The sequence below is a fragment of the Pteropus vampyrus genome, unplaced genomic scaffold (genome assembly GCF_000151845.1).
Source record: "Pteropus vampyrus isolate Shadow unplaced genomic scaffold, Pvam_2.0 Scaffold340, whole genome shotgun sequence".
In the NCBI taxonomy this organism is placed as follows: domain Eukaryota; kingdom Metazoa; phylum Chordata; class Mammalia; order Chiroptera; family Pteropodidae; genus Pteropus; species Pteropus vampyrus.
The window spans coordinates 1,253,111-1,280,464 of record NW_011889121.1 but is presented as its reverse complement, the minus strand read 5'-3'; the positions used below and the strand labels follow the sequence as shown (position 1 = coordinate 1,280,464).

The 27,354-nt window shown below is 35.0% G+C and overlaps 1 protein-coding gene across 2 annotated transcripts in view; it reads left to right on the top strand.

The window, feature by feature from the left end:
• Positions 1-27,354, top strand: part of DMD (dystrophin) — a 2,089,898-nt gene that overhangs the window by 837,366 nt on the left and 1,225,178 nt on the right. For both annotated transcript variants that reach the window (XM_011378471.2, XM_011378473.2), the window contains exon 30: positions 26,160-26,321. In XM_011378471.2, coding sequence (XP_011376773.1) covers positions 26,160-26,321 — 162 coding nt within the window. The remainder of the gene's footprint in view (positions 1-26,159; positions 26,322-27,354) is intronic.

Here is a 27,354-nt window from a genome sequence, read left to right as displayed (position 1 = left end):
TAAATGTCTCATTCCATAATCTTGCCTTAAGTTCAAGAAGATTTGATTACAGCAACATTGTATTTTTTGAAATAACAGTGATCTTTCACATTTTATTATGCCAATTAAATATTGTTTTAAATTGATTCTAACTGAATTATATGTAAATCAGAAGATACTGAGCATTTTGTGTTAATTTGATGTATTTAGAAAAAGAAGAGAAACAATAATTATTGCAAATGTGTTTCAGTCACTTGAAAATTTGATGCAACATTCAGAGGATAACCCGAATCAGATTCGCATATTGGCACAGACCCTAACAGATGGCGGAGTCATGGATGAACTGATCAATGAGGAACTTGAGACGTTTAATTCTCGTTGGAGAGAACTACATGAAGAGGTATGATGATAACAGTGAAAAATCTCTTTAAACTGATTTGCATAAACATCTAGCAAGTAATGTTAGGCTTCTCAGATAAAATGAGGAATATTTAAATATTAGCTCAGTTTCAAGGTTTTAGAAACTGTCATGTGCTAAACATGGCTGAAATATTTACATGTGTATTACATCATTTTATTTTATTAAACATTATAAAGTGTGGGTTTTAATTGGAAACAGACATATCGAATCTAGTAATGTGCTCAAGTCCACAAAGGAGTAATTTAGCACTCAAAATCAGATTTTATGTGACCACAAATTACTTTTCTCTAATCAGGATTAACCAATATGTGTAGGTTATCCTCATGTTTGTCTACCCCTCTCTGTCTCTCCTTTTCTATTTCTCTACACACACACTCATGCACACAGATATGTTTATTATAGTCACCTGTAATACATGTGATTCTATGAGTACCCAAGATGTTGGATACTGTATATTCTTCCAAAATAATACAAAAGTTTTTGTTCATATAACACAGGAAATTTTAAACCATGTGTATGAATTTTTAAATCAAAATTAAAAGAGAATACCATATTTCTCCCAATCAAACAATGCTTCGCATACACTCTATTAAATCAAGATGAATTGTTTGTCAAGAAGGAAAAAAATGGCTCATAATGAAGTTCAGTTTCATATCCATTTACTAAGTTCATCTGTAACATGTGACATACTGTTCTAAGGTTCTATTCATCTGTAACATGTGACATACTGTTCTAAGGTTCTAAAGAGCCTATCCTTCATTAGTTACATTGATTACTTAAGCAAAAATTTATTGATTTCTTAGTATTTTTGGGACATGAAAACAATCTTATAAGATGCAAAAAGTTGCATCGGAAATTATCACTGAGATTTAGAGAACACAGTAAAAATGCATACATATGTGTGAATCAGCATAGGAAGGCATTTGGGGTAGCTTTCATAGAAAAGATTCATTGTAAATTAGATGAGAGCATTTTAAAATTAGAATAGGAGACAGCTAAACTAACAATTGGAGGAGGGCAATTCCAGGCAGTTGGATACTAGCACATGCAAAGAATTGGAAATATGAGAGTGGTTATATATGCAAATCTGCAAACCATTTGGGTTTGTTAGAGCATAAAATGCAAATGGGGGAGTAGCTGAAGGTAAGCCTGAGCAAGTAGGCATGAGCAAGATTGTTGAGGGGAATCTGTGCTTCACTGACAACCTGATCTAGAACCATGCACTCAGGGAAACACTAAATGCTTTCAAATGTAAGACGGAAGAAGAGGGATGCCATGATCAGATTACTTGACCTCTGAGGTGACTGTGGAGAGGGGGTGGTCTGAGAGATAGAGAAATTGCAGGCAGTGAGACCTGCAAGTAAGAAGTGATCATTTTAGCTCAGTCAAAGGCAAGATCATTAGTGAAAGGTACAAAGAAAATTAAAAAATCTCTAGGAGAGCATCTAGGTCTTGTATTAGATGATTTGGTATCTGAGTTTTTTTTATAAACAAGATTGAGAAATAAGAAGAAAACCAAGTGTGGAACTGAAAGATCATGTGCCACCTCATTGAGTCTGAGGTGCCTGCTTACGTTTGATACCAACCAAAAGCAATCCGCGAGTCAAGGACTTAGGTGCTGGTAGTGAATTTCAGAGATGATACCAACGAGGACAAGTGAGGGAGTAGAGAGAGTGGGGAATGAAAGGTTGTAAGGTTGATAAAGGCAGGGTGCTTTTATCAGTGTTTTCACTGTGAGTAATTGGGCTAAATCCTACTGGTAATTTTAAAGAAATCATGTAGAACAGGAGCTGCAACCCCTAGGCCGTGGATCTGTAATGGTCTGTGGCCTCTCAGGAGTCAGGCCACACAGGAGGTGAGCAGCAGTGAGTGAGCAAGCAAAGCTTCTTCTGCATTTGCAGCCACTCCCCAGTGCTAGCATCACTGCTTCAGCTCCACCTCAGATCATCAGGCATTAGATTCTCATAGGAGCTCCAGTCCCTGGTGCCAAAAAGGTTGGGGACCGCTGAGTATAACATCAGTGTTATAGAGCAAACTTAGAATTGTTCCATAAGCTAATGGAAACTCTCTTTGTTTGAGGAGTGCCCTGGGGTGCATAAAATCCCAATAATTTTGGTTCATCAAGAACAATAAAATTGAGAAGTGTGGGTGTTTAAACTGGATCTAGCAGTGCGTGCAGCAAGTGGCCACCATAGCTTCAGGTGGATTCAGAGTTTCTGAGATTGAGAGGTTATGTGACAGGGCAGCTACAGGGTCTGTTGCAGTGTTTATGGAACATCCAAGTGGGGCTATTCCATAATCCAGTAAGAGAGATACACACTCCTAAATTTAAGAAGAGTGATTCAGACTAGTTATACCAATGGAGGATTTATCAGGTTACATACTAATTAAACTTGTAGAGTTGTGATGCAGCAATCCCTCTACTGGGTATTTACCCCAAAGACTTGAAAATTCATATCCAAAAACATATTTGCACACTGACGTTCATAGCATCATTATTCACGGTGGCCAGGATATAGAAGCAACCAAAATATCCTATGTTAGATGACTAGATAAAGAAGCTGTGGTACATATATACAATGGAATATTACTCAGTCATATGAAGAGATGAAATACTGCCATTTGTGACAACGTGGATGGATCTTGAGATAATCATGCTAAGTGAAATAAGCCAGACAGAAAAACTTGAAAATCACATGATACCACTCATATGTGGGATATAAACCTAAAAGCAACAAATGAACAGGACAAACAGAGACTCATGGACATGGATTATAGACTAGTGGTTACTAGAGGGTAAGGAGTTCGGGGAGGAGAAGGGAAGTAGACAGGGTAAAGGGGGTCAGATATGTGGTGACAGAAAGAAATCTAACTGGGAGGTGAACGCACAGTGTAAATATATGAGTCCATGAGATCAGCCCAGATAAGCCAAAAGAAAAAGAATCATGAACAGAATTTAGGTGTTTTACCCCAAATCAAGTTGTAGGTAGAGGAGACAATGTCTACAAAAGAGATGAGGAGACACGGTCAAAGAAGTAAGAGGAGACCCCATTTAAAACCAGGTGCTTAGGAGGTAGCAGACATGAAAAAAATATATATCAAATAGAATAGTGAGTCCCAGTAAGATGAAGCCAGAATTGTGCAGAAAGGACATCACTTATGACCTTTACTAGAGCAGCTCTGATGACGTTTCCCTGGAGATAGACTGGTGACAGTACATTACAGAAGACATCAGAGAGGAGGAAGGTTGGGAAAGCAAGTATGCAGTATCCTTGTGCAGAGCTTGGCTTCAAAAGGCAGGAAAGGTCCTAAGGGGGCATAGCCAGGGAGGTATGCAGGAAAATTTTTATAGAAGTTGGGGTGAAGTTCCAGTCATGTTTTCTATTGGAAAGAGTAGGACTTTGTCCAGTCTTGAAGAGAAGTAAGTGATGGTGGGGTAGATCACTGTGACGGTGCCAGCAGTGAGCCTCCAGACATTCCTTCATTCTGCCACTATCTTTGTTGAGTAGGTACTTTATCTGTAACAACATAAGGGACTGGGCTTGGCAAAAGGGGATTCTCGACAGGCCTTTGGCCTTTTGCCCTCATGGCACTGTTACTGGACTTGAGTAGAAATATTCCTAGGTGGCAACTCATTCATAGGTCATTTAAATTTGCATTTCGATATGGAATTAGAATGTGCTTTTATTTATATTTGAATAATAGTTTCAGGATAGAAATTGCAGTTCAAGCAAAAAAAAATCAAAAAACAGATTGTAAAACTGACCTGCGTGAAGCTATGAAAAGACCTGTTTTATTTTTTTAGCAGTGATCAGTCTCTCTATTCTGTCCTTAAGAATAGACCACTTTCTACCTTGATCTTGGCATCAGATTCATTTATGTACTACTCTTGCCAGCCTTTAGTACCACAAACACTACCTATGTCTTTATGTTTCAAAAGTCTTTGGTGTGGAATCTGGCATTTTCCCCAAATTAATTCAACTCAACAACAAATGTTGAACACCTACTCTGCTATATCCAAGCTGAGTTGTTAAAACATTGAATACTGAATCAGAAAAACTTGAGTTGGAATAGCCCCTTGCATTAGTCAAGGTCAGACAGGTCACAGAAACTACAGAGTAACTTACACAGGGAAGGTTTAATACTGATATGTACTAACTCTTTATTGGGAATTAGTTTTCAAGAGGCAATAGAAGAGAACTCAGAAGAATACCTCAAGGCTGAGGAATATGGTACCTAAAGAAGGAACCGACTTGCAAAATGAGGAGTTCTACCCAAGTCTGAGATAAAAACATGTATGGAAAGAGTGCATTTGCAGCCCTTTAGATGGCGAAATATTTACTTTGTTGACCTGACCCAGAACTAATATATAGTCAGGGGGCTGAAGCTTGTGTGAAGGGAATCTTTTGATTGGGGTGCTGACAAAATTCACAAGGAAGAAACCTGTGGGGGATGCTATTGAATTTGCTGGGAAGCCGGCTGGGGTGCCCGCCTGACTTGCTGGGAAGCTATCTGCAGTAGGTGATGCTGGATTTAGGGAAATCAGCTTAGGCTCCAGGAAACTGCGCATGGATTTTCTATCCATTGCCGAACTTGTCAGTGGGGCACCCACAGAATTTGTCTGAAGAAACTTGTAGAGGGTGCTGCTGAAATTTATGGGGTGGGAGTGAGGAACAAAGTAAGCTGTACTAGGCATCCCACAGGCCAACCCAGCACCACAGGAGCAAGACAGAAGTAAAAACACACCTGAACAGAGAAACTTTTAACTCCCCTCAGTGTCACTCCCGCGCCCTCTACTGACGAAGTTTAGCATCATGCCAGCTGGCAAAGAGCGATTCCAGTATCACCAAACAGATCAATGTTGACAGGCAATAAATTGATAATTGGCGCATCCTGCTATAACTCATTGGCTTTGTGACCTTGGGTAATATTTACAAGTTCCCATTTCCTTATATGTGATAACAGATCCTGGTTCTAGGGTTCTCCTGAGCAAAATAGAAAATACTGCATGGAAAGTGATTACTACAGTGCTAAGAAGATACATATTCAATAAATGACCAGCATTTTTATTTTCACTAAGCTGTATACTGTAGAGATTACCCTCAAACAAGTTTGTGTGTGTGTGTGTGTGCACACATATCTCACCAAGGGCGGGGGTAGATAAAAACATATTCCAATATGAAAAACAGTATAAAGTACCCACCTCCATTATTTCAATAAAACACAGAATACTGAGAAAGGACTTCTTTTATCATCCCTTTAGTCTTAAAATTGAAAGGAGTTCTCCATTTCTATTTCAGTAGTCGATTAAGCAGAATTCTTTAGTAACAATCAATAAACTTGAAATAAATACACTTGAAGCCACTATCAGTCCTGGCTATGCTTATATAAAATATCTAGCCACTAATAACCTGAGAGTAATTCGGCGATGAAAATAAAGCATATTTGATACTTTAGAGCTTGGATGGAAACCACATCATGTTCGAGATAATAACCTTCTCAAATTCTGTTGTGCTAGTCTTTGATAAGCTGATATGACTTTAAAGATATGATGTTGAGCTAAAACGATAGGTAGTATCAGGGTTTTACTATTTCTTAGGGTATAATCTGGGTTCTTTGATCAATTCCAAAATACTTAGGTAATAGAAGCAGACCTAATTGTTAGCTAAATCAATCATTTGGATGTTCTCATTGAATACTTAGTTGAAAAGACTGGTGTTCGATGCAATGCAGATGGAACCTTAAGATAAAATAATTACGGTAACAGAGTTTTTAAATTAATTTATTTTCCAAAAAAAAAGAAATCCATGACATATGGTAGGTTGTTATAATCACAAATCTTGAATTTGTTTTAAGCTATAATTTTCTTGATTTTTTTTTTTTTGGTTTAGGAAAACCGTTTTTTTTTTCATTAATAAACAAAGTGCCGTTTCACTTGAAGATGCTGTTTCACTTGAAATGGGACTTAGCCCATTTTCTTCTCAATTAAATGCCTTTGTCAATGGTTTGTGGGGTTTTTTTTTATTGCCTGCCTAATGTTTCTTATAGTTGCAATTATTCAGAGCAAAGGTAACATTCAATTGCCTGCTAAATCAATCAAACAGCCAGAGTTTTTATTTCCTATGAGTATTTAAAAGAGATATGCTAGATCTCATTCCTAATTTCAGAGTGTGAGTTTGCATTCGGATAAGTAATAAATTATTTCCATTCCTTGAAAAGGCATCTTTCACTCTTCATAATCATATGGCACTATGTTTTCTACTCACAGTAATGATTTGAAAGATGGTTGGCAAACCAAGAAACAGCTCCAGAAATCATACCAAATCATCTAATTTCTGCAACTTATTACAGAGTAACCAAGCTAGAGAAGATGTTTTGGTGGTACAGTAACATGCATAATAATAGCAATAATAGTATGGTTGTAAAGGCCCAGGCACTGTTCTAAATATTTGATGTGCATCTTCTCATTCATTCTCACAGTAGCCTTATGGTTTAAAGTCTTTTATCTATACCCATTTTATATATGTATAAAGGGTATCAAAGGCTACAAAGCTAGTAAGAGGCAACTGAGCATTTAGATCCAAGTTTCTTTGTGCTTGAGCCTGGGACCATGACCATTTGCCCACATTACTTCCTATCTCAGTGATCATTTCCTTATATTAAAAATTAAAGCTGCCTGGTAAGAAGTAAATATTATAATTAACTGGTGTCTCAAATTCTAAGGAAAGTTTATGGCATAAGCTTAAGAGTATTAGGGATGACTAATTCAAAGAAAACATTTTAGAGTCTTAAATATTAAAAGCACACATGTAGAAGTCCAAAGCCTTCATCAGTTCTCTTCATTAGTGATTATTTCATCTTTCTTGTATATTATTAATGTCCCCATTTCTGTCCTTTCTATAGTCATATATAAGTTCTTTCACCTGACATTAAATAGAAGAGTAAAGGAGAAGAGGCAAAATATAAACTGATTAATTCTGCTTTAATAGTAACTCTGATGATAGGCAGCTTGGGGGACCCATTAATCATTCCAGGTATTTATGACTTTGATCACTCAATGTCACATCTTCCTTAGCATAGACAGACCAAACAGACAAGTATTGATTGAAGGAAAATTATAAAGTAATCCAGGAAAATAAGTGACACTATACCACTCATAAGGTCAAAATTTTATTGGAAAGCCATTTGTCTAATAAAATAATATGCTTTAGAATTCTGTTAATATGTTTACCTCTTAGAAAATATCAATCTATAATAACGTTAATAACATTTATTACATGCATTTTTATGTCAGTCCTTGTGCTAAGAAATTATAAACAGTATAAAACTTAATCCGTACATTAGTTTTATGAAGTAAATTTGATTAGCTCACTTCACAGAGGTTGAAATGAGGCTGGCTTCCATTTTCAGGGGTGAAGCATACTACATATTCTAAAATGCCTTTTGACGAATACCAGGATGCTGAGAAATTTCCAACAAATATACTTTTAAATATTTGCTCTCTTGCAAGGAAGTGTGAGTAAACCTTTAAAAGCCAGCCCCATAAAGAAAATGGATGAAACTGAAGCGATAGAAGTAATGCAATTATGAACAGTGAGCCTTGCATTGCTCTGGTGTTAAAAGCTAATATTAGCAACCCATATTTTGGGTGAATCAAGCTGGTTGGTAGAGGAGAGATCTGAGAGTCAGGCTCAAGGAAATTTGGGGGAACTGAATAAAGATTCTACGTATGATCAACAAGAGATACTCTATCTGTCTGCAGAGGGTACCAATATGTCTATCTCTCTTCCTACTCTGATTATAAAAGTAATAGAAAATTATAATCATCTAATCTGAAAATTTGTAACCATAGGCCTATTCTTGTGAGAATCTCTAAGCGTATATTGCCAATATGGCCAAGGACTCCCCAAGACAAGAGATTAAGTTAAAGTAGCTGCAGGTTAGCAACACACTAGTACTAGTCAGAATCAAATCTAAATCCTTAAGAAAGAAAAATGCCCTCATTATTCTCACAGATTAAATTCAGTGAAATTCAAGCTCATAATAATAAAAAAAAAACAAGCACAAAGAAACAAGCCATCATGAAGTAAAGGTATCACATACAACACTGAGAGGTTTAGATTACCTCCTATACAAATTCAGATATTAAAATTGCCAGATGACTAATGTAAGTATGTAAAATATTAAAGAAATAAATGATATTGAAAATTAAATGAAGAATGAAACAAAGTTGGTAAGAAAAATTTGAAAAAAATCACACTAAAGGTACTAAAATTAAAACAATTATTCTAAAATTAAAAAATAATAATGGACATGTTTGATGTATATTCAAGAATTGAAGAAAAAATTAGTTAAGAAAAATCAAAAGATAATATACAGAATGTGGTGCCAAAAACTAAGGAGGTTGACAATATGAATAGGAAGGCACAAGATATCGAGGTAGATTATAAATATCTAACATGTCTAATCGTAGGTTCCGAAGAAGAGAATTAAAAAAAAAAAATGGATATACAGGAGTACATGAAGGATATTGAAGAAAAATTTCCAGAGCCAGTGACACAATGCACTCAACCAGGAAGTATCATATATAACATGCAGAATAAATAAATAAAAATTTGCTCTTAGACATGTCACAACGAAACTGCAGAATTCCAAAGACAAAGATAAATCAGCAGTCATAGAGGTGAGGCAGATAACCTATGAAGGAATGAAACTTAGGCTGATATTAGACTTTTTAACTACAACAAATACATCAGAAAAAAGAAATATTTTCGTGTTGAGAAAGAAAAATATCATCAGCCTAGAATTCTGAATTTAGCAAAATTACATATTAAGAACAAGGGTGAATTAGATATTTTCAAAGAAATAGAAACTGAGATTTTACCCCAGCAGATCCTTTTTAAAAGAAAGTAATTCTAAAAAGGAGGTCTGAGATGCCCTGATAAGAAGAGACACATGAGAGGTGATTTGCTCAGCCACATGAGGATACAGCCAATGGAGGTCATTTGCAAATATCAGAAAAAGAGCTCCCACCAGACACTGAATCTGCACACACCTAGATCTTGCACTTCTCAGCCTCCAGAACTTTGAGAAATAAATGTCTGCTGTATAAGCCACCTAATCAATGGTGTTTTTGTTACACTATCCCAAGCTGATAAAGATAAACTGAAAAATATAAGGCTTTTTACCAAAATTTAACAGTAATAATAAAGGAAAATCAGACAACAATCTCACTCATGAAACATATAAGAAAAATTTCTGGAATAAATTTTGGCAAACTGGATCCAGTTGTATATAAAAGTTTTTAAGCTTGGTGCTCTCTTTTCTTTCTATACCCACTCCTTTTGATATTTTATGCAGCATCATCACTTTAAATATCTTTTACATGCTAATGATTCTCGAAATAGCTAATACACACCGAAACTCAAGATCTATGTATTCACTCCTCTGTGATATATCTCTATTTGGATATCTAATAGACAATTCAAACTTAACATACTCAGATTTCCTGTCAAACCTACCCAACACAATGTTCTCCACCCTTGCTCATGTCAGCTCATTTTTTAAATTTTTCAGGCCAGAATCCTTAAAGTAATCTTGGGCTCTTCTCTTTCTTCACCAACCTCTCTCCAGCAGAACTGAAAGGTAGTCTTAGCAGATCTAAATGTGGTCCGGCAGACAGTAAGAAGTATATAAGCTCCCCAAATATATATATTTTTTTTATGAACCACATTCTTTTAACTTCAGTCATTATCAGTCCACTTTTAGATTACTTTATACTGGTGTATAAAAATATGTATCGCATATCTTGGCCTTTGTAATTAGGCTATCATCATAAAGAGGTGATATTAAACCTACATTTCAGATGGTAATAGAAGCCAAATACACACACATACACATACACACATATACACAAACATACACACACACACATGCTGTCTCTTCATCTGTTTCACTGCTGAGGTATAAGTATAATTTTTAGTAAAATTTTTAGGCCAATAGTAATAATAGTAATAGACCAATATATTAAATTACTGATGAAATTAGTCTTATGGCTTAAAATTTTTTGTGTCTAACTTTAATGAGAAGTATATAAACAAAATTAACTGTATTTAAAGAGTAAAATGTTATAAGCTACTGAGTTTCCTCTAAAATAGTAGAAGTAGCAAATGTAGAATCAGCTAAGTTCTAATATTTAACTTCTCTCTTGGCATATAAAATACTTAATTTTTTTTTACTTTTCCTCTTCCTAAGTTGTCCATATTTAAAATGCAGAACCTAGTACTTAAAAAAGTAGTTTCTACTAGCTGGATTTCTTTGCTCGATTCCCATTTACTCCTTCACTCATTAATTATAGATACCTTATGAAGTTGCTGGAGGGGCAACTGCGATATTAAATTGAGGTAAAACAGGAAGTGGTAGCTATGTGACAGGATGGAAGTCATAGCGAAAGCCAAGGTGGTAATCAGTTTGCAATTTATAAATGCATCAGAGCCACACATCAGGCACTTACAACTTACACAATGTTATATGTCAACTATTTCTCAATAACGCTGGAAAAAAAGAATTAGCTTGTGTTTGAAAATGAAAATTAAAAAAAAAATGGTGATGAAAAAATAAGAGAGGGGCCAGTAACTTGAGTAATAGGTTAGAGAACATGTTTTATTGTCTTTCAGGGCAGTGAAAATTTAAGCATGTTTGTAGTCTGAAGGAAGATCCAATACTTAAAATGTAAGTAAGAGCAAGGTCTTGTAGGAGAGGAGATATGAGCAAAAATGGGAGGATGGACTTTGGAAGTGAAAAGAGAAATACAAAGATATTTTGAGGCAACAAGTAGTAAGGCTGAGAAAGTCAACTCATGAAAGATTCCATACCCAAGAGAGTGCTACATCTTTTTTCAATTTTATGGAATTGGTGGTTTGAAGAAGTGGGAATGGGAGGATACAGAACTGGTGCCTTTGAGGAAGTGAGAGTAGAAAGCATTTGGAATAGCAGCTCTTCTGTTTTATAGATCAGTTTAAAATCAGCAAAATTGTTAGCGAACAATATTCTAGACTCAGTAGTTAGTAAAATGGTTTTCAACAGAAACAGTTATGTGAATTTGTCCCTCAGTCTTCTGCTAGATAATCATTTTATTCACAACCACATACATAAAAGACACATGGACAATCAAAAGAAAAAGAACTTTTATTTCTATTTTCTTCAATTAGTATCTCCAGAATGTATTCAATTGTATTCTGCAGTAACTAAGAGACTGGTCTTTGGAGTCTTATCTTCCAATTATATTTGTATTTGGAAGTCATTCATTTGGTATTCATTTTTTCTGCAGAAGTATGTCACTATGTCCTGTTGCTTCTAATTTGAATTTCATGTTTTTTTTTTTTTTAATTTGCTTCTCTAACATATCCAATTTAGTTTGGATTCTTATTTCAACTCTGTAGCTATTGGCCATTTCTCCCAAGTTATTAGAATCAGGATCAACTACTTAATTTTGGGGGATCAGTGCAAGAAGAAAATGCAGATGGCTTTTTCAAAAATTAAGAATTTCAAGACAGGGGCAGCAGAGCACAAAACAAAGCAGGGGCCAGTCGAAGCATGGAGCACTGCATGAATGCTCAGGTTGCATGTCCTTGACGTTAGCCCTGATTGTTATTTTACGTATTTGGTTAATTTTACACCTAAATTGCTTTTGAAATTGTCCAGGAATTACAAAATTTAGGCTCATTTCTATAGAAAATCATTGTTTAAAAAGATTTAATTGAAGATTATCAGCCAATGATAAATGCTTTAATATTTTGAAAAGTGGAATTTTTATCTAACTCTTAGAGTATTAATAATGAATGCAGCTTCTAGGATTACGTTTTTCCATGTTTTGAATTTGTTATTTCCTTACAGTGAAAGGAAGGATTTTGGATATCTTGAATCTTGATTTTCTTAGGTTGAATGCTCTGTGATAAAACTCATCTTTATTCAAAAATTGCACCTCAAGCAGACACTTATGCCAAACAACTGTGTTCAAGGTGACTTTCTTTTGAGCTGCATAGTGGACTATGTAACTTGCTCTCATAATATTTTTAATTGAATAATTAGACAAGAGTGATTACATTTTAAAGGGAAAAAAGTCACTTGTGTGGTATTTGCACATAGGTAATAAACCCAATAGTCCAGTCCTCTTTGATGTAGGAAAAATAGACAAGAGAGTATATACTTTTCATTTTTTAAATTAGCAAATAATTTTTCCTTCTATTTGCTGTATCTTCTTTCGTTATCTGAAAAACATATCTTTCTTTTACTACTGTCAATTATGTGAACTATCCTGATTCTTTTTAATAATATTTTCACATGCATCTTGTATTTTTAGTTTAATTATCATCTGTTTTATAGATGATAATATTATGTAAACTTTATAAGAAAAAGGGCAATGGCAAATGTATTTCATTCTTATTCTTAATCACCATAAATCATGAAGATTTATTTATTTTTAAATTTTATAGGTAATAATTCCATTTATCTTTAAATGTAATTTATACCACTTCAATAAATACTGTTCCTTGGGCCATTTGTATTGACATTTCTGAAATGTTTTATAAGGCAGTAGTTAAAATTTTCTTGTCTGAATGTATACAAAATATAGCATATTGTTTTTTTTTTTAATGCATAGACACAAAGGGACATACCAATGCACAGATACCAAATGTATGTTTGTGTATCTGTATGTGTATATATACGTGTGTGTGTGTGTTCTATTTGAATATCTAATTAATAGTTAAGAATTATATATTCATGCTAGACAATTTGTTTTTTTTTTTTTTGCTTTGGGAGAGCATTCAAATACTTATGAACAAGTGTGAATATATTCATTTAGGGGTACCTTGTCCTTAAATTTCTTGTAATTTGGTGGTTGAATTCTTTCCTCTAAAGTTAAAATAGCAAAAGAGGGAGTTAATATGCAAACAAAAAACATCTGATATTAAGTCCTAAAAACTAATCCATTATAAAATAAATTAGTGTGGATTGGGAAATAACATTTTAAGAATGATAGAATTTTTTTAATATTATTATTTATGTAGAGTTTCACTAAAATTCCTGAAGTTTTTATCTTTTTTTAATGAAACTTGTATATGGCTTTTACTTATGATCCATCGTAATTTATAACTAATAGTTAAGTCCTGTAACAAAAAATACTATTCTCAAAGTAAATGTTCATCTTTCTTGTCCATCTTTACCACTCTAGGCTTTTTTTAAAACAATTTTCAAGCCACTTCATAGATCCTTGGAGTTGAATGATCAAAACTGTTTTTTAATATTCAGGCAAATCTGCACTAAAATTACTTGTCTATTTTTTAAAAAAAAAAGAAAGAAATGAGAGAGTGAACATTAAAGGACATTCCTTTGCACTGTATTCTAGTATCTCAGAACAATCCATGTATGGAATGAAGATTGAAAATATATTCCAAGTTTAATCAAGCTGTTTTTTAAGCTACAGAATTCACATATTCATTATGAAGTTTCCATTAAAAGTGTCAAATAAAATTGGAGAATTGCTTTTTACTACTTCTCTCTTACCAAGTTTCATATTGTTTTTTTGACCTTCATTGAGCAATGGTCAATTTAGTTGGACTCTGCCCTTCTCTTTTTTTTCTTTTGAGCCTCAATAATTGCATCTCACTATCTGTTATTATTTCTTATTTAAGGCATTCTTTCTTTCAAACTTCACTCTTGATAATTCTTTTCAACTCTGGCTAATCATCAAAATCACACAGATGGAAGAGTATAAGAACTTTAGTCTATACATGTTCCCTTCCAACTCTCTTTAAATTTATTTGGGAACTGTGTTTTGAAAAGTTCCCTAGTTCTGATGATTATTCAGGTTTGGGACCTCTGACTTCAACCATGACCTAAGAGTGAATTGTTTAAGGCAGTCCAACTTGCTAATGCGTCTGTGTTTCAGATTCATTCCTAGTGTGGACCATTAATATTTCATGCCCATCCATAGCTCATTAGTGCTGAATGATCTCTTTATTCCAGTGATGAAGCTCATTTTCAATTCCTGAACAGTTCAATCAAGCAGGTGAAAAAGCAATTCTCCTTCAAGGACACAGTTCCCTGCTGGAGCAGAATGAGCACTTTCTAGGAAACCACAGTAAACTTGTGTTGGCATAGAAAGCATGTCACTACATTCCCCAATATGCTATTGTCCCTCCTGGACCATAACCTAGATGAATAGACATTCCCTGTGGGACTAGTTCAAAAGACAGTAATCAATCCTGCATGGTTGTGGTAGATGTTGTCCACAACTTGATTTTCAACTATATCTGACTTATGACGAGTACAGCAATCCTGCAAATGAGGGCTCACCATCTGAGACCTGGTCACTTCTCTCCTGCTCCAAAACACTCCAGAAAATGTGTTTTATCTACAAATGATGAGAAGATGTCACTGTGGAGAGGCGATCAAAGAGAAAGGAAATTAGGAAACAGTTTGTGTCTATTTCAGCCAGCTTAGTATTTCTTAAGAGCATTCAGCGACAGAGGATCCTGGTCTCTGACAAGGAATTGAGTGTACTGCACCACTTGGGCAGGGTTTGCCTGTTTCCCATGCTCGCTCACATCAACACACACGAGTCTTCTTTTCGCACTCACAGCTGACTGCTCAAGAAATGTACAGCATATTTGACAAGCAAAAAGAAAAGCAGATGTTCCCTACATCTTGCTCCTGCTCTTCAAGGTGCACATCCCAGCCAAATGAATCATATCAGAGCCAAAGACCCTGGCAGGGATCCCTTGCTACAAATCTGCAGTCTTGTTGGTCTTATCTACTTAGAGAACAAAAGGTTTGAAAACATTGTAATACCTTAGGACTAAGTAGTACAGCTATTTACTGAGCTAGACCTGAGAAATTATTCAGTATAGTGTGGATAAGTAGGGTGACAGGAAGCCATAAATATACTCTTCTTGCACTTCAACTTCAGAATCATGGTGATCATCTGGACTATTTATGATAAATTAATACTCTTAATCTTCATGCATATGGAGAGGATGAAAAAAGATCAGCCATCATGGATATCCCAGGGGAGAGGGGTATTTTTCCAGTTTCTCTGATACCACTTCTAATTGAAACCAATCTGAGTATAATTTAACCCCACTGCTGATTGGCCATAGGTGCCATCAGAGTCCAGAGCGTTTTATTTCAAAAGCACCTGGATACTGGCCTCGGATTATTATGGGCCTACATTGCAGTGAAAGGTATCCAGCAAAGATCTGTAATGTACATCACAAAAAATACCATTTCGGGTTATCAAGGCTATATTTGAGACCACTCGACAGAACACTGAAAATTGTTTTTGTTCATAGCCAACACTTATGGCCATCCTTTGCTGCTCTGTAAAAGGAACCATGAAGAATGTGCTTCCCACACATCATGTAAAGTATGAGACCAAAAACACTGTGTCCTGTCTTTATCCTAAGAGTCAGAATTCGTAAGTGGAAAGAATGACCAGTGAGGTCTCTGTCACATTGCTGTGTTCTCTGAAAATCACTGCCCTTATCTGAGGGGTACCTAATGGCTAGTTCATTTACATAACAATGTCAAATTAACACAACTACCTTTGTCTCACTAGAGGCCTCCTCAACTTGGGTATTTACCTGCATAACTCAACCTAGAATCAGCAGCTAGTTTTTCTAATTGTGACACCTTGCCTTTCCTCAACCTATACTTGCATTTGGAGAGAGTCATTGCATTTGGGCCTTCATGGGGCAACAGAAGCAACTGGCAGAAATCAGCTAAGTTTCTCAGTGGCTACATTTCTACTTTTTTTTTTTACTGATCTCTACTCATTCCTTCATTTTACAATATGATTTTACCCTAAGATTGGACTTTTACTCATATAGACTCTATATGTTACTTAAACATGTGGTCTCTATCCTGATCCAACATATCCCTAGACTCTGATTCTGTCTCACTATTCTGTGTCAGGAGAAACTTTCTGTAATTTTTAAATTATTTATAATATCAATAAATTATCCATTGCCTAAGCTTTAGATTTTCATATTACAAGCACATGTGTAATCAGACAGCATCTAGCCATTGGGCCAGAGAAATTTTACTGACCAGGTGTGCCTCTGAAGTTACCTTGAGAAAGCTGGAATAAGATAAACTCTGTAGATTTCTTCTAGGTTTACTGTATTACACTTCCATCACTTTCTTTTGGAAACTGCAATAATGCATCAGTTTGCTCCTGTCAGGGAAGAAGGCCAATTTCTTTTGTCCACCCATGAAGATTAATGCATATAACAAAATTCCAGAAATGTCTTTGATATAGTACCATACAGCTCATTGACTATTCTGTCAATGCTTTATTTGAAATTGATGGCTATCTGATATCAAATTCCATTGGTAAAATGATTCCCAAACATTACTTCAAGTGTGCTTTCCTCACAGGTCACAGAAGACCAGTGACCTGCAAAGAGCTAAAAGTGACAAAGTTCCAACTGACAATGACACCAGTGGTTTTAACATTTGTAATCTTTTCCTACAAAGGAGATTATAGAGAGTTCCATGCATGTGGTTTTGTTGTTTTCCAACTCAGTGAGTTTAAACCAAATGACATTAACAAAAGTAAACCTAGAAGACCCTTGTAAGTAATGCAACATTCTTCCTTTTATATTTAAAGAATATATATACAAACACATGTGCACATCTATGTAATTATTTATAGCCTACATCCCTATCAAATACATTAACGTACAGCATAAAAGCAAATGTGTTCCTCACAGAAGTTATATCTAAAGTGGCTTAAAACAACACAGCTTTTTATTTATTTGGTCTTTCTTGTCCAAAGAATACTGTGTGGAACCGCTTTTCTTAGGGAAAAAGTAGGTCAGACTAATTTGAAAACAAAACAAAATAAAAAGCAACAAACTGGAGCTTTTGTTGCTGAGACTGTGAGCGATTGAAAGTTGTCCTTGCTATAAATTATCTTCTTCCCTTTCTGCTTATTTTAACTCCATTTAGTTCCCTTTGCAAAATACTAGCTTAATTCTTCTTGAAAAGAATTTCCTCAGCTTGCAGGAAACATGCCTAACTATCTAGAAAGGTTATAAGCAATTTTGTTGGGATCTATTGTTTTCATTCTACCATACAAATCATGAAAAAAATGCTTATCTCTCATCAACCCCAAAGAGGTATGAGTCTACAGTGAGTGAGGCCCAGGGTGTTCCACCAATTTCTGCTTCTCTGAAGGTGCCCTGCCAGTTCTACACATCTATAAGTTGGGAGAACCTGTTTCTGAGACAATAGAGCATTCCTCCTGGTCTTTAAACAATTCTTAACATTTCTATGGTGTTACCTACTTAAAGACCTTCAAATTATGCTTCGGAAATTTTAATTGGTTGTTTACCGAAATTTTCTATCTTTAGGCAAAGAGTTTTACTTGACAGCAATAGTCCACACGTGAAAAATCAGTGGATGGATATAAAACATGTTTTATATCAATTATACAGTTTGCTGGCTGTAGTATAAGACAAAGGCATTGGCATATTCTTATAAGCCTTCTAATCCTGCTGTACTATTATAATTCTCAGTGTTTCAAATATACTTTCTAGATTCTTCATTATCTCTTCATGTCTGTCATAAACCATTTCCTATCTTTCTCTGGACTGCATTCTAGCTGTTTCTTCTATTTATCTTTCCCTTCTGCCTCTACCTCGGTTTGTCAAGTGCTGAGTTCATGGACTGTGTCAATAGTTTGCTGCATAGTTTGAACCAGATAGGTCACAAACATGAAATTGTTTTGTTTCTATAAGATGGTTAATTCATATTTCTTACTGGCATCCTGAATAGATTTCATCACTTTCTGATCTCTGCAGTATTAGAAAGTTAAATCCAGTTTAGTTCATCTAAAAATTTCAATCTCATATTCAGCTTAATGTCTTATGTTTCCAGCTCTAGCTTAAACCATGGACTAGGTGACTTGCACTGGGAGGGAAGTTGAGGAAATTCTTTTTAAGAAGAATCTCTACCCCTCCACTGCTTTTACTTATGCCACCTGGGTCATATTTTCTCCATTGGCCTGATAAATAGCAATGGAGGAAAGTGGGTAACTCTATAATTAACTAACGTTTTTTAAATGTTCAAGTATTTTATGTAGCAAGGACACAAAACATTGGCTTTCTTTGGGGTGCAACTCTAGACTCTTTAAGTTCTGTCCTCCTATTTCTTTAACGAGAAAAACATTTTCTGTAAAAATATCTCAAAGCTTCTTTATCTTAGAATATCTTGCTCCGCAAGCAGTGTTCCTGCTGGATAGGTCAAACATGGCTGCCTTCTTCAGTGTCCACTTGACCTATGGAAATATTTTTGCCACACCAAGCGTTGGGAAATACAGGCTATCCCTTCTCTTCATTATGCCATCATTTCCAAGTCTTTTTTATTAATCTGTAGGTATGTTTAGAATACAAATAAAACATCAGCTGATTAAGTAGAGTCCAAGTTAGTAATTAGATGTCATCCCCACCTACCTTGGACTCCCACAGTCTATGGGTAATGGTCTTGGAGCTCCCCTCACATACAGAAATGTTGAAGTGTACCACCTTTCATTCTTCCTTGAGTGAATAGAAGAGGCCATCACACTCTCTCTCCCTGGGCCATAGATTCAACCTGACTTTGTTTCTCTCCCAAATCTTCAAAGAGTTTTAGAGTAAGTGGAGTTGGTGGAGTAATGAAGGAAGGCTAGCTTTCCCCCCTCTTTTGAGAAAAGTCTTGTCATTTCCATCTCTTAGAATGAGAAAAACTTAGCACTGAGTGTTTTCAGTTGAAGACTACAGCCAAAATTCAGTGATAACCTATAAAGTCTAATGTATTTATGGCCATAATAATTGGAGCTTCAAAATAGTTAAATGACAAAGAAAAATGAAAAGGAAGTAGTTGTATCAATTACCTGGCCCATTGCACTCGAGACTCCAGAACTTAGAACGTCTTGGTCAGGGTAGTCTGTGCTGTGAGGTACAGCTGTCAATTAGTACAGATCAGTGGCCTCTTGTAGGTTTTCATGTTAGTTTCCAAAGAGCCACATGAGTAGGATTTGGTTATAGCATATTTCAAATAGAACTCCCACACTTACCACTGCTCATGAGAAAATACTCCTTTGGGCTCTACCTGGTGCACGGTTACTGGCATTCAAGTCGAAGTCAATTAAAGCTCTTCTTCAAGCAGAAACTTCAAGAATTTGAAGTCACTTTTCTTTATTTGCATCAGAATTTGAGAGAGAATTTCCTTTAGTTCATCTACTAAGATCACTCAAAAAGTACGACTTAATTTTAACATTGGCTAAAATATTTCATTACTTAGGGAAAATAAAATAAAACAGTGCTAGAAATCAAAGCTTTGTACATGTCCAGATGCCACCAACAAGTACTTATAAATGAACAAAAAGTAAATAAGTGCATCACTACAAGATAGACATAAATGACCTGTTTTTTTTTTTTAATCACTCATCTGACATCTGCTCTTCTTTCCTTCTTTCCTAGAAATATTAGTGAATAGTACTTAAAACACTTTCAGGTAATTTGTCTTCACAAAGAACCTGCAGTTTTCTTTGTAAACTGAATCTGCAACTTAAAAAAATAAAAAAATCCATGCTCTAGACTTCTGAGATGTCGGATCTCTCAAAATCCTAACTCACTAAAAAAAAAATTCTTTTTGGGGGCCAATGAAAGAGTAAATTTTACAATGTTAAACCTGGATCTATCGAGTAATTTAGAAAGAAAAACTGAGAGCTCCCAGATGCCTATCGCACATAGCAGGCCAACAAGGAATATTTATTATATAGTTGAATGAAAACAAAGGTTTGTGAAAGATGCTACAAAGGCAAAATGCATCTTTTGTACACTCATGCTTTTCATACCATGACTCCTATCACTCTTGCACTGTCCACAGGGAGCTCACAGCAAGGAGATGCCTGATGTAAACCTCCTTTTAAGGCCTCCACCCCAGTTGGTCTCCCACAATCATATCTCAGGCATCAAAATTCTCCTTTACTCCTTCTCCACCAAAGCAGCGAATAAAGCCATTGCATACACTAATAAAAGGAGAAACAAAATAATGACAAAACTTCTCCCATTTCTACTTCTAGATGCCACAGATATTGGAAAAAAGTTATTTTCATGGCCTTAAACTATCTCATGCTGTATTGTGAATTAACTTTCTCAGGACTATTTCTCTATTTTAGTAAACTTTAATATATATTTTAAATATATATATTTAAATATATATCTTATATTTAGTCTATGGAGTGTGCTACTGAGAGGGGCATTGCAGTCAGTGTAAGGTAGGAAATTTTGGACAGAAGAACTTTCTGGCATTCTTTAACTCATATGATGCAGATTGTTTTTCTTCTTTTTTTTTTTTTTTGCTGAAAAATGTTTTATCCATGCATTCTAGTTTGGTTACAATCATCCTGTATGAGAGACTATGTTTATAGTTTAATTTTTCAAAATATTATGTGCTTAATAAGTATTTGCTGCTGGCTATAAAGCTTAATAAGGGAAATTATATCTTTATAATAATTTTCTCAGACAGTCCTATTTTAATAATGAAAACACCCACATTCCTAATTCATTTTCAGTCATGAGCTTATCTATCTATCACCTCTTCAATGAAATAAAAATTAATAAAATTAATAAATATATTAATGACATGTAGCTCCTTTGATGAATGGTGATTTGTAAAAGTCATTGGATAATTTGTATAAATTTTTCTCTATTTTTAAGACTGCATTTATATTTTAAACACATTTACTTTTGTTCAAATTCTCAGTTTTTATTTCATATGAAAAATTTATTCTTTCAAAATGAAAAAAATAATTATCCTTCTACAGTTTCTTAGGGATGCCGAACTCTGATTTAAGTGTTTGTAATATGGGAGCATAAGGGTTAATACATTATTTTAAAAATAAGAATGTGAACAACAATCAATTCACTGTGAAGGCAACTTTCTATTGCAAAAAAAATCATTAAACTTTTATATTGCAGAGCACTTTAAGGGATTAATAACTTATTTTCATGTACGTTGATTTTTTTAAATTAGTTTTCTTTGAAATTTTTTTTGAAAACCAAATTAAAAGTTTTTTTTCATTATGTCTTTTCTTGGTAACCATTACTAGGATTCAATTTTCTGCATTTTTATTTTGCTACTGATTGCCAGTTTTTTAATATCTTTCTAATTCTCCTCATATTTGCTGTTTCTGTCTAGTTATATGATTCCTCTTACTGCTGAGCAGATTAGCTAGAGGCGTGAAATAATATTTTAAAGTAACAGTTGAGCAATACTCTGGAACAACTACGAAAATTCAATTACGGTTCAGGACTTCCTACCAGCTCCATTCAGTGAGACAGCACAGGTCAAGTGGGCAGAGAGTGCTAGAAAATCCTCAGGCCTGGCATCCTATCAGGGTCTGACTAATAAGATGTTTAGAAATGGAAGACAGCTTATGCCATGACTAATTCAAAGAATTCTGCAGGCATGGATTGATATCAGGTCTTTGCACTCCCTGAGATAATCAAAGAATCCGTGTAAACCAGTTTCTCTCACTGAGTGCCAAGAGGGGCAAGGAACCAACCAACGTGAGGTCAACTGTGCCATCATCTCTTAGGCCGTTTCATTCCTGTCAACTCGTATCTTATGAATAGAAAAAGTTCTATTTCTAAAAATAATTTTAAGGCTAAATATGTGGTTTAACATTATGCTATATTATATCCCATTCAATTAAATTAAAATTCTACAGACACACACAAAAGGGTAGACCGTTTTTGCCTTTAGCAAGATAAAGGACCAAATTTAAACAGTGCCTGAGTAGCCAATTACTACCTGCTATGATTGGAAGGTTTCTCCAGCTACCTGTCACAATGGTGAAATTTTATCATTAAAGATCCACTCCCCTGGAGAAACTCTCGGTAAGCTACAGACATTTTCTTCTACAATACAGAGAGCTCCGATTATAACCATGAGCAGTGTTCTGTGAATTATTATGTGATGCAACTTCCACTTGAAGTTTTGACTGAAAAGAAAAATGTAACTATATTCGAATTAGAGTACAGGGTAAGGCCTTGTTTATTGATTTGGCTAGAGTATTTTAGTAGAAATAAATTAAAGTTTGCTCCAAATAATGTTCCATCCTGTTCTGATACTTTTAATGCTAAAAGTAAAACAAAACAAAAAAACCCAGGAACATCTGTTCTCCAAAGGTTATATCTCTGAGTAATGGTGATCTTTTCTACCCCCCAATTTCTTAGAAATCCATTTTTTTCTTTGATGACTTGAACTCTTCTTTTTTTTCCTCATTAAAAAGCCTCATTATACTATTTATCCAGTCATAAAAAAAAATGGCCTTTATTTTCAGAACTGGCATTGAGCAATGAACAAGACTTCCATAAGCTCCAACCTCATTTGAGTTTATAGGCTAAAATAAAGACAGACAATTAATGGAATGTTACAGTATGGTGTGATACATGCTAAGATAGAAATACAAGGTTCAAGAGAAAACAGGGTATCAGGGAAAGCCACCTGGAGGGGGAGATGTCAACGTTTCTGATGTAAGCCTCAAAAGACAAATGTAAATTAGCCCAAAAAAGGAAGTTGGGAATGGGATTGTTCTAGGAAAAGAGAACAGCATGTTTAAAGCCAAGAAGCAAGAGGGACATAATGTGCACTGGGAAATGAAAAATGAAATTTTTCTACAGTTAGAGCAAGGAGTAGAAGATGCCAGCAAGGACTATGAGGGGACTTTTAAGCCATATTAAGAAGTATGGCTTTTATCCTAAAGAAAATAAAGAATCACTAGAAGATTTAAAGTAGAGAGCCATAATTTCAGTTAAGAAAGAACACACTGTAGCTGCTTTCCAGATGGATAGTTGCAGGGTAGGATGCCAGCCAAGAGACTAGTACCATATTTAAGACAAGAGACGGTAATGACCTCAACTAGAGTAATGACATTTGAGAGAGAGAGAAAAGGAGAGAAGCAAGAAATACTAGGAAGTAGAAGAAAGAATTGGTGATTTATTGACTGATTAAAATGGTGAAAGACATAATAGAGGAAATATCTAGAATTTTGCCTAATAAAGGCAATGATTAATTATTAATCACCGAAATAGGGAAAAATGCAGAGAAAGAGCAAACACATTTTGGGAGGTGGAAAGTAAGTGAGAAGGGGACAACTCACAATGGGTTCATATTTGGTTGGGTTGCTAAGTTTTGGTGGCTGTGTGACATCCAAGTGGAAATGTCATGTAGGTCAACATATATACAAGTGTGGAGATTTAGGGGAGAATCTGGACTGCAGATGTGGAATTGAGAATTGTTGGCATATGTGGTGTAATTGAAACTGAGGGTATAAGTAGAATGCAGAGGAAAGCCTAAGACAGACCCTGAAGATTTATGGCCCAGGTAGACACACTGGGAATGTCCTCCCCGCTCCAGCAGCATCACGGAACTTCAGCTTCCTTTCACTTGGTCCAGATGCCTTTACCTTTATTCTTTCTTCAGTAACACTGTGTTCCAAGTTGGCTTTATTAAAGAGTAATGACATGTCCACTATCTTTTAAGCTTAAGAGCCAACATTTATATTCTTTATGTAATGTCTAAATTCCTTTCTATTGAGGTAGCATTGGTTTATAACATTATATAAGTTTCAGATGTTCATCATTACAATCTTATACCTGTATATGCGATATGCATATTCACCACTCAAAAGTCCAATTTCCATTTTTCATCATATGACTGACCCACTTTACCCGTTTCACTCTTCCTCCAACCCTTTTCCTCCTCCAGTGGCCACCAGTCTGTTGTCTGTTTCTATGAGTTTTTTTTTTATTTGTTCATTTGTTTTTGTTTTTATATTTCATAGGTGAATAAAATCATAAGGTATTTGTCATTTTCCATCTGTCTTATTTCACTTATGATAATACCCTTAAGGTCCATTCGCGTTGTCACAAATGGCAGGATTTTACAATTTTGTGTGTGTGTGTGTGTGTGTGTGTGTGTGTGTGTTTTCATTCATCCGTCTATGGACACTTAGGTTTCCCCTATCTTCACTATTATATATAATGCTGCAATGAATATAATTCTTTTTGAATTAGTATTTTTATATGTATCGGATAAATACCCAGAAGTGGAATTGCTGGATGTTTGGTAGTTCTAATTTTTTTTAATTTTTGAGGAAGCCGCATACTGTTTTCCATAGGAGCTGTACAGTTTACATTCCCACCAGCAGTGTGTGAGTGTTGCCTTTTCTCTACATCCTCATTGACACTTGTTGTTACTTGCCTTTTTGAGGACAGCCATTCTAACAGGTGTGAGGTGATATCTCATTGTGGTTTTGATTTGCATTTCCTAGATAATTAGTGATTATTATATACCTGTGGTCCATTTATATGTCTGTTTTAGAAAAATGTCCATTCAGATACTCTGCTCATTTTTTAATCGTTTGTTGTTGTTGTTGTTGTTGAGATGTATGAGTTCTTTATATATTTTGTATATTAATTCCTTATAGGATGTATGATTTGAAAATATCTTTTCCCATTTCAGTAGGTTGCCTTTTCATTTTTTTGATGGTTTCTTTTACTATATAAGAGCTTTTTAGTTTGTTGTAGTCCCATTTATTTATTTTTCTTTTGTTTCCCTTGCTGTTAGTGTTTGATTCACGAAAACTTCACTAAGATTGATATCAGGGAGCTTATTACTGCCTATGTTTTCTTCTAAGTATTTTATGATTTCAGATTTTATGTTTGAATTTTTAATCTATTTTGAGTTAATGTTTGTATATAGTCTAATAGTCTTTATATAAATATAAAAAACAGGCTCACTTTTAAAACCCCAATTATGATCTCTGAGAGAGATAGTTCTATTGTACCAGATAATATTACCTATATATTGCATTATAAGGGAAAATTCTTGAAATGATGCATAACCTAAGGAATTCTCAAATACTTGCCTGTCCCATTCCTTTTATGACTACTCTTTTAAAGGTGAACAACTCCTTGAAAGGAAACTCTGCAATCTATTCACTGTGCTATTTATACTTGAAAAGTGTTAAATTATTCTAATCATACTTATAGTAACAATCAAGATTAATTGCAGCTATATTAGGATTACTTATTTGTTCTACTTCAGCAGTAACATAAATCCAATTGCACAAGCAATTTCCATAATCCAAATTGTGAAAGAAAGTGGGGGAAAAAGACCATGCAAAACTGGTTAAAATAGTATTCAAAAGAAATCCTTAACCAGATGGTTATCTAAAATTCCCTTTTTCAAAAGGAGCTGATTCTGAACAGATTGTATATGTGTCTCACTGGTGGAAGTGGATTATCAGTCTCGAATTGGATTGTGATGACGATGACCCTATTCTAAGTAAACCAAATCTCTTGAACTATATAATGAGATCAGGGGGAGCATTCAGCCTGAGTACGACAGATTGCAACTACTGAGATGATTTCACTAATATTTTCTTCAGCCTTTTTCCTCGATGTACATAATATTGTGGTTTCATCCTGCAGAGACTTCTGATCCTGTAGTTCTGTGTGCTAATTCTTTGTTCTTATTCTTTATTTTTACAAGTAGAGCTGAATGAGTGGCAGGAAGCTGCGAAATCTGTCTTACAAAAAGGTGATTGTGTAAGAATTTAGACTCTTTATTTACTTTGCAGCAGGACTGCAGAAGAATAATGAGTCAATATTTAACTGATTCATTCTTATTTCTTCTTTAGGCCGTGAGGAGGCAAAAGTTGCTTGAACAGAGTATCCAGTCTGCCCAGGAGATCGAAAACTCCTTACACTTAATTCAGGAGTCCCTTTCATCCATTGACAAGCAGTTGGCAGCTTATATTGCTGACAAAGTGGATGCAGCTCAAATGCCTCAGGAAGCCCAGGCAAGTAGAATTGCGAATGAGCTTCTATTCTCTTGTTTTTTATTATCTGAACGAGATATTGCTGAATTTCTAACTTATAATGTTTTCAAATAGTTGTCCAGAGGGTTATTTGATAGACTGATTTGACTCTTTGGAGGTAAGAGGAGAAAGAGAGCTCTTGATTAGCACTCTAAGATTTATTTTCAAAAGTATGTAATGGAGGAATTTGAAATAGGGACACCTAAAAGACAGGGGCGCTATCACACCGAAGCCTGTTGTTTATCAATATTTTCAAACTAGTATTCTCAAGCCAGAGAGAAACCATGGGAATGTAAATTGTAACAAAAATATTTTTAATGGGACCATTTAATTGGATTTTCAAACATTATATTATCAACTTCTCTTTGTTATCTTGAGATGTAAATTTGCATTTTATTACTAATAATCATATTATATATACTTACATGCATGCATGCACGCGTGCACACGCGCACACACACACACACACACACACACACACACACACAACTCTATTCCATTCCAATTATAAAATGTGTTAAATTAGTTTTTCTAGAATCAGAGTTAAAATAGTAATGAAAGTAAATCTAAATTGACTTTATACTGAGTAAAATTAGGTTATATTTAAATTAACTTGCACCTTGGAAAGTATTTTTAAAATTCTATATTTCTATTTTTAATAACATTTAAATGTACATAAAGCAACATAGGTATTATTTATTAAATGTCCTTAGAATTTTCTGAGAGTAGGGTAATACAGTTACTTTTCAAATTATATGTGCATATTATGAACTCCATAACCAAGGATAACTCAGACTAGTATACCATGATGTGAGAGGCATTAGAAGTTTATCTCCCCATCCCAAAGGCCCTCTCCCCACTAATTGGGTAAGGTATTAGATTTATAGGTCATGGTTACGGTGCCTTTGCCATGCAGCGAATCACTTTTAAATTGGTGCCCAGGGCATTGGTGTATAGAGCATGGGTGATTTTACCATACTAAGTTTGCCTGAGAAAGTCCCTGAGAATATGAGGC